The sequence below is a fragment of the Corvus brachyrhynchos genome, unplaced genomic scaffold (genome assembly GCF_000691975.1).
Source record: "Corvus brachyrhynchos isolate BGI_N302 unplaced genomic scaffold, ASM69197v1 scaffold398, whole genome shotgun sequence".
NCBI classification, from domain to species: Eukaryota; Metazoa; Chordata; class Aves; order Passeriformes; family Corvidae; genus Corvus; species Corvus brachyrhynchos.
Genome location: NW_008239780.1, coordinates 442,223 through 450,180, shown reverse-complemented (window position 1 = coordinate 450,180; position 7,958 = coordinate 442,223). Strand labels below are relative to the sequence as shown.

The following is a 7,958-nucleotide window of genomic DNA, read 5'->3' as shown; positions in this document are numbered from 1 at the left end:
TGTCGTATCGTTGCCGTGAGCCGCGACCGAGAACCTGGGTGTTGCCACTGCCTTCACCAGCCTTGTCCTGGTGCGGGAGATCAGGGAACTGCATCTGGCTTTAGAATTTTAGGACTGCATTAGAACCATACGGAACCCGCGGTAGTGCACTTATTCCTTTAAGTTCTTACAGTGCGTCTCTTCTCTAGGAAAAATGATTTCTGAAAGCAGCTCCTTCGTGAAGGGGGTGGTGCTTGGAGGAGCCTTCTGCATGTTGGTTACGCTCCTCGGACACATTAAGGTGGGCCACGGGACCAAAGCACATCACCACGAGCATCATCACATCCAGGCTCCCAACAAGGAAGATGTCTTAAACCTTTCAGAAGGTGAACGTGTGGAGTTTAGTAAAAGCATCCGTGTTTATTGTATCATCCTTGTCAAACCAAAAGATCTGGGGCACTGGGCTGCAGCAAGGGAGACCTGGAGCAAGCACTGCGACAAGGCTGAATTCTACAGCTCAGAAAATGTCAAAGTGTTCGATTCTGTAGCCCTCAACACAAATGATATGTGGGTGATGATGCGAAAAGCTTACAAGATAACATACGAACATTATAAGGATGAATTCAGCTGGTTCTTCCTTGCATATCCAACAACATTTGCTATAATTGAAAATCTCAAGTATTTCTTACTGAAAAAAGACCCTTCACAGCCTTTTTACATAGGCCACACTGTGAAATCTGGTGACCTTGAGTATGTAGATGGCGAGGGAGGAATCGTCTTAAGCGTTGAGTCACTAAGACGACTCGCCCATGTTCTTGAAGACCCTGACAAGTGTCCAGAGCAGGGAGGTATGATTTGGAAACTCGCAGAGGACAAACAGCTGGCAATCTGCCTGAAGTACACCGGCGTGTTTGCCGAAAACGCCGAAGATTCAGAAGGAAAAGACGTCTTTAACACTAAGTCCGTCGGAGCCCTCATTAAGGAGGCCATGTCCACTCACCCGCAGCAGGTGGTGGACGGCTGCTGCTCCGACATGGCCATCACCTTCAGTGGGCTGGCCCCCAACCACATGCACGTGATGATGTACGGGGTGTACAGGCTCAGGCCCTACGGCCACTCATACAGTGATGCCCTGGTCTTCCTGCCCCCACTGGGCTCGGACAATGACTGATGTGTCCTCAGGGAAGGCCTGGAACTGTGGAGTTGGCTCTTCTCACAACACACAGTTGTACTGACACATTCTGGTTCTGGTGTACAGGTTTTTTTGCACATGGAGGGTTGCTAAAGCTCTTAATTTTAAAAGTGGAAGAATAATTTTTTTCTATATCTTTTTTAGAGGAATGTTTCTGGCTTTTGACAGTGCTGGAATGAAATTATAAGAAGTTGTAATGTTTATTATAAAAGGAAATTAAGTTTATAGGGGGGGTTTGTACATGTAAATATTTATTAATGAAAACTCAAAATTAATTTTAGTCTAATCTTACAAATATATTTTTGCAAGACTTTGACTATTTCAGTTCTTCCAGGCATTTCTAGAATGTCTTTATATCTTTCTAAGATGTACCAATAAAACTGACTACAGATTCAGTCTCAAAGACTGTAACTGTAAGCTGTTTCTTTTACAGTGAACTACACAATAGCTTGAGTTTATACAGCACCTGCCACTTCACGTACAGCCTTCTAACAGTAAGGAATGAGCAGGAAGCACAATAACAAGAAATCTTTTAGGAAGTTGCAGCAGAGTAATATCAAGTGCCCTTTGGACTATTGTTTCTGAGCAGACAAAAGAAAAAGATAAATTGTATTTGAATAGGTATTAACATGGTCAGGGAGTCTGTTAGCACAAGATTAATTGCTCATTTAAAATTTCACTTCATCTATAAGCATGTTAGAATAAGGGTTCAGTATTATTTTTACTCCTGTTAGTGGGTGCTAATAGTGTTTACAAGGGAGAAGTTGGTTAGTTGTCAGTACAATTGTTCCTGGGTCACACTCCCATCCACTCACAGCATATGCAAACAAACAGCACTTCAGTATTTGCTCCATTTAGAATTCACTGACCTGACATGGGTGTTTCAAGACTTAAGGTACATCCATCTGTTACATCTAGGACTATCACAGGCTTTGTTGGTACTACGATACTCGTAAAACATGGGAGCAGACTGTGTTACCTCACCTTTAACCAACCATAACACCCTACCCTGATCTGCAAGGGGGCAGGGGGGGAAGCTGGTTCAGAGCTGATGAGAATATCCACATCTTGGGTTTTAAGCATCATTTTTGACCCAGAAAGGTAGGACAACTGCTCAGACCCCCATACAAGCTCCCACAGCTCAGCTGTTTTCTGAAAGGTGGGACAAGTGCACCTTCTTGTCCTCCTGGTCAGTCAGGGCTCAGCTGACAGCAAGACAAACATCTACATGATTGCTGCCAAAACCTAGGTAAAACTTGTACTTTTGATGTTTTGCTAAACTGGTATATAAATTAGGCCTGATTTGACTTGTATCTTCTTACAGAATAATACAGCTGGGAAAACTTTTGACAAAACCAGATAAAGAAAGTAAAAAACTTTGATTTCAGTGCTTCTGATTATTAAAAACAGTTCTGACACCCCTGCAGGAACAGCAGTCATAGGAGAAAGAATGAGAGTGAACAATTCCGATGAGAAAAAACCTCATTTGTCACAGATTTGAGGTACTGTAGGACAGCAGGAGGAGGTAAGATGGAAGGGTAAAAAAGCAAACCACAAAATGCAAGATTAGCTCATTTTACACAAAAAAAAACCCCCAACACTGAAGCATAAACTGATTTCCCATAGTACTAACTAGAAATCAGTACATTTATAATGAAATCTTTAAGATGCACAGAAATGTTCACCAGCATTCTGAAGGTGTGAGGTTTGATCAGAACTTTTTCTGCAACGCTGCTTAAATTTTGTCTTCCTACATTGATAGTTTCAGATTTACCCTGTCATTTTCAGAAGTACAGTCTTGTAAATAATTTTACAGAATTTTAAAATCAGTATGTATTAGGCAATACATGTCTTAACTTGGCTTTAGATTTAGATGGAGAACACCTTGCCTACTGTCTTCTGTAAAGGTCCCAGGGTGGGGAAACCAAGCCTGCAGAACAGCATCAGGACAAGGCACTGGCACACGAAGCTACATTCTGCTGTTGTAAAATGCATGTGTTAGAATAAAGACTTGAAATATTAATAAATGCTTCCAGACACAGTTATGAGTGGTAGACCTTAAAAGTTTCTTTAATTTATTACATTATTCCATTTTTCCATAGGCATAGCTTTGGGTATGCTGAACAAATGATTGGGTTATCCAGACACACAGTGCTCCTGAACCCATTCTGTAGCTGTGCGGACGTGTGGCAGTGTGCACAAGCTGAGAGCTCTTTGAAGTTCCACCTGAAAAAGTTGCTCCTGGCTACGCTGAAAAACATGTTTTGCTATGATGCCTTTATTTAACAGTGATTTTGTTTCTGCTCCTAAAATAAGGCGGCACACAGGGAGTAGAGAGCGTCAGGCACCAGGGTGGCACACACTTCACTGGGAGTGTGCCCACCATTGCTATAACTCCACTAGAAGGAGAGCAATATCAAAGTGTTGGCAGGTAGAAATCTGAACATATGTACAGTCTTCAGATATGAGTCAGCATAAAAGAATTTCTAATCCACATATCAGTCTGAGTTCATCAATCCTATACAGATAAATGCATATTAAAAGAGAAAATCCTTAAGTAAAATGAAGTTAATGCTGTTAATAAGTTAAAAAATAATGTCAAAAAACCTGATTTCTCCACATTCAAGAAACAGGTAGACTAACAAGATGTCAATCAGAAGAAAAAATGTTTCAGAGGTTTTAGAAACCATATTTATATTTCACACACACTTTATATTACTCTTTTGGAAGAGCATAAAAATGTAAACATTTCTTGGCTTTTTCCTCCTTTCCATTTGAAATAGTCTACTCACGGTCTATGCAGAATCTTCAGTATCTGAAGTATCTTCAGTCACTGAACTCAGGTTTAAGACAAAACAAAGTAACTGTAATAAAAAGAAATCTAGAAAACTATTGTAGCCTAACAGTACTTTTGCATTCAATTGATTTATTTAGCATAGCCACAGAACAAAATAATTTGTACATTCAGTCACATTAAAAACAAGGAATTACAAAGCAGTCCACATTTAATCTAAGTGCATTCCTTTGGAGTAACAGTTCCTGTTGTTTCACTTGTATGTCTTCATATGCCAAAGGCCATCATTTAAATAGTGGATATTTTCAATACCAATCCCTTTGTTGACCTTCTCACTGCAGGAAGAAAAACGTACAGAAGTATTAGCTAGGTTAAATAGGCAAGCACTACACAATATATTATTTCAAGTAGAAACTGCAACATTTGTCAACTGGAAGAGGTAAGCTATCAACCACAAAGTCATTATCTTCCATAGCAGGTGGACAGGAAACAGTATTTGTCATCACATGTGCCCACATTACTGACTGATAAGAGGATGATATTTGCCTTCCACATTTTTTCAACAGCTTTCCACAGTATTTTTACTACTTCTTTGTGGGACACAGTTCTTCAGACACTGCTGCTGAACTTCTGCAACACTTCTGCTACTTTGCTACTTTTCTTAATTTTACCATTTCTCTATCAAAGTAGCACAGCAGTTGTGAGCCTTCCCCTCCCAGCACAGGACGTGGTAAAAGACAACTGGAATGTGGAATCTAACAAGTTCTGGTTCCAAGTGTGCCACTGATACAATCAAATGCAGGTGAGCTGCCTCACTTCTAGTTGCAGGTCATCTACCTACTTAATAAAGAATTAAAAATGCTAAATTTATGTGCCAAGGACTTGCAGCCTATTACAGACATGCTATCCTCTAAAGTATTGACTATCTTTTCAGTCATGTCATCTTTTAAAAATTACTGGTTTGTGTCTGCATTGTATGTGGTTATTTTCCAGTAAAAAAAAAAAAAAATAGTTTTGCCACAATAAACAAGACAAATCTCTTTCTTGGTGTGAGAACAAGTTTCATTCCCCTGGGGAATATAGTTTACTCTATTTACACCAAGTGTTCTATTACTTACACAACTTGTCCAAAAGTAACCAGGAAGGAAAATGCTACTAACACAATATTAACACATTATGTGTAGTAATCACGGCAAGAGATTGAAATCCCATTGGCTAAACCAGAAAATTGTGGAACAATGTCACACAAAAAAGCAGCTAACAGGCTGCTGACAGCAGTATAATTTCATTTTCCTCTCCAGTTCATGTTGCTTCTCACACGAACAGGATATTCAGCTGCAAGGCTGCTGGTGGATTTGAAGTTGGGAATACAGGGAACCATGGTTTGCAATGGTCACAGCATATCACTGCACACTTAGAACAGGGACAGAAGTGGCTTTTCTTTCCACTTATGTTGGGGAAGATGAAACAGGAAAGCCTTATAAATATGATTGCCTGACAAAAGATTTTGGGAATATGAAAACTACAGGCAACATCGAAATGAAAGCCACTTTTGAAATACCAGGTCTTAGTTACTGAACAACTGGAAAACAATGGTATGGCCGACTGAAGGTAATCCCCTCTTGATTGAACAATACCCTCTGCTTGCAGGCAGGTCCAAGGGTCAGAGCAGACCCTACTAGCTCAGCAGAAGGGGTCCAAAGAGTAGTTTTTAGAAGTTAAGATGTAACACTCTATGGTAATATAAGAACTCTTATAGGCTGTATGTAAATGCTATAGGATTTGTATCTTGTATTAGATTGGTTAGTGACAATTAGAATATTCAGTACAGAAGATGATTTATTGTATTGTAACCAGGACTTCAGACATTCCTTACTACTTCTTCCACTCTTGCTCTTACTTCCACTCTTGCTCTGACACTCTTCTCTCTCTCTCTCACCCGCTTACTCTCTTGCTCTCTTGGGCCTGCTCAGAGCTGAGTCTGGCAGCTCTGAGCAGTGCCCCTATACCCACGCCTTTTACAATAAACCGCCTGTGTCCCAAGACCTGCCTATAGAGATCCCCGACCGAACCCGTCCGCCCAGAACCTACACACTTACTCTTGGAGTCTTTTGAAGCACCACAAAGAATCCTGAGGAATATAATTCCTCAACAGCTACAGCAGGTCCAAATCCAGGTTTCTGCAGTCCCAATCCATCCCTGTCCTCTAACACATTCCCACCCCTCTGCCTCGTGCTACTATTACAGCTTAGGACAGCAGTCACCCAGTACAAGAGATGATCCTGCTGAGAATTTACCACACAAAAAAGAGTGATTTGTTTTCAGCAAAACAGCTTCCTCACTGCCACAAGTCACAGATGGGGCTGGAACCAACACAGCCCAAACCTGCTGGGTGCACCTCACATCCTGCAAGATGTTAATAGAACTTAAAATGACAAAGTGATTTAGCTACCTGTAATTTAACACTATCTGAAAGCCAGGAACAACTAACATCCATTTCCATTTTCTGTATCTCTTTGCCTTCTCAAATAGTTTTCCATTTATCCCCTGAGCAAACCTCTAAATTTCACAAGAGACTCAGCTAAGTTAGTCAGCACATCAAGCAGGAATTTTTACACCCTGAAGAAAAAGAGTAGGCCACAGAGAAAAAAAACACTAGACAGGCAACCAAGCTCCAGCAGGACTTGAGTCTCTGCAGACAAAAACCTCTTCAATGTTTTCAATCTTCTCAAATCCAAATTACACCTCTTGCCTAGCCCAGGTAGTAAGTACTTGATAGAATTATTTTTTTGTTCAACAAGATCTTTGCGAAAGTATGATCAGAGCACTAGAAATACTGACATTCAGTAGTAGTACTAATATTTTGTGTCTTAAAATCCATATTCACATGAAAAGAACTATTTTGAATGCCAATAAAGATGGACGACATCCCCTGCCTCATCTTTCCCTGAATACCCATCAACAAAATGAAATCTTACAAAACTCCGTGCTTGAACAACACATGCTGCAACAGCAATGCAGTAACCTTGACAGTGGTGCTTATACTTCAAACTAACATAAGAATAATAACATGGGACAGGCTATACTTCAATATTTAAAACACTTACATGTCCTCAGCTGACATCTTCATTACTCCCACACATAATGCATGTTGTTTTCCCTCTGCCATTATTGCCTACAAATTACTGCTAAGGAAAACAGATTTCTTTTTGAACTATTTCAGAAGAGTAAAAGCAATATGAAGAAATTACTTCCAAAAACACTTTGAAAAGCCAGTGTTGAACTTTTAACCTTTTAGTAATTCTAGAGCTCCAGCTCTTAAAGATAAGCAAAACAATGCACTGAATTTAACAATTGAATCACAGTGTGTAGAACAAAGCATGTATTTATGAACTTGGAACAGCAATTACAGAAAAAAATCTCCCAGTGCTACACTCCATTTCTTCCTTTGTGCCTAACACAGAGATGACAGTCTCTCCCTTTCTGGAACAAAACAGCACATGTTTGTGGGGCCATTTTAGATTCCAAGGCACAGAAGAACTGAGACACCAATTTAAAAACCACAAGTACTGAAATCAGATGTGTCCTTTTCAGAGCTTAGCAACACATGATGTTAACTGCTGATCTTTTCCGATAGCATCTAACTAACAACAAAATTAGCACAGCTTGGTGTTATAAATGCCGTATTTGTTCAGAGTTCTTTTCTCAGTAATATAATGAGTGAATTATCAAACATTCCTCATTTTACATATGCTAACTTGTTAGACACATAGAGTAAGCCCTTACTGCTGTAAAGCTGATCCTAAGCATCTTCCCTAATTCCCTAGGAACAGGGGAGAATTCTTCTTTAACTAAAGGGAATACAAGATTGACTAAGGAGGCAGGGGACAAATTACACTGCACCTCATCTACTTTTACCACTCTGCATAAAATCACTAAGGAGCTCCACTTACCAATGAGATTAATGGAACAGCAGCCCACCCAACAGTACAG

General features: G+C 40.0%; 2 protein-coding genes across 2 annotated transcripts in view; one reads left to right on the top strand and one right to left on the bottom strand.

Moving 5' to 3' along the window:
- Positions 1–6: 6 nt before the first annotated feature.
- Positions 7–1,582, top strand: C1GALT1C1 (C1GALT1 specific chaperone 1). Its single transcript, XM_008640481.2, has one exon. The coding sequence runs from the start codon at positions 194–196 to the stop codon at positions 1,148–1,150; it is 957 nt and encodes a 318-aa protein (XP_008638703.1). The 5' UTR covers positions 7–193; the 3' UTR covers positions 1,151–1,582.
- A 1,634-nt stretch (positions 1,583–3,216) lies between these two features.
- MCTS1 (MCTS1, re-initiation and release factor) overlaps positions 3,217–7,958 on the bottom strand; it is a 9,745-nt gene continuing 5,003 nt past the window's right edge. The window contains exons 5-6 of the mRNA XM_017743096.1: positions 7,073–7,140; positions 3,217–4,300 (exon numbers count right to left, since the gene is read on the bottom strand). Of these exons, the coding sequence (XP_017598585.1) occupies positions 4,219–4,300; positions 7,073–7,140 (150 nt within the window). The 3' untranslated portion in view covers positions 3,217–4,218. The remainder of the gene's footprint in view (positions 4,301–7,072; positions 7,141–7,958) is intronic.

Coding starts and splice junctions, on each gene's coding strand:
- C1GALT1C1 (XM_008640481.2), top strand. CDS start 194: ATGATTTCTGAAAGCAGCTCCTTCGTGAAGGGGGTGGTGCTTGGAGGA.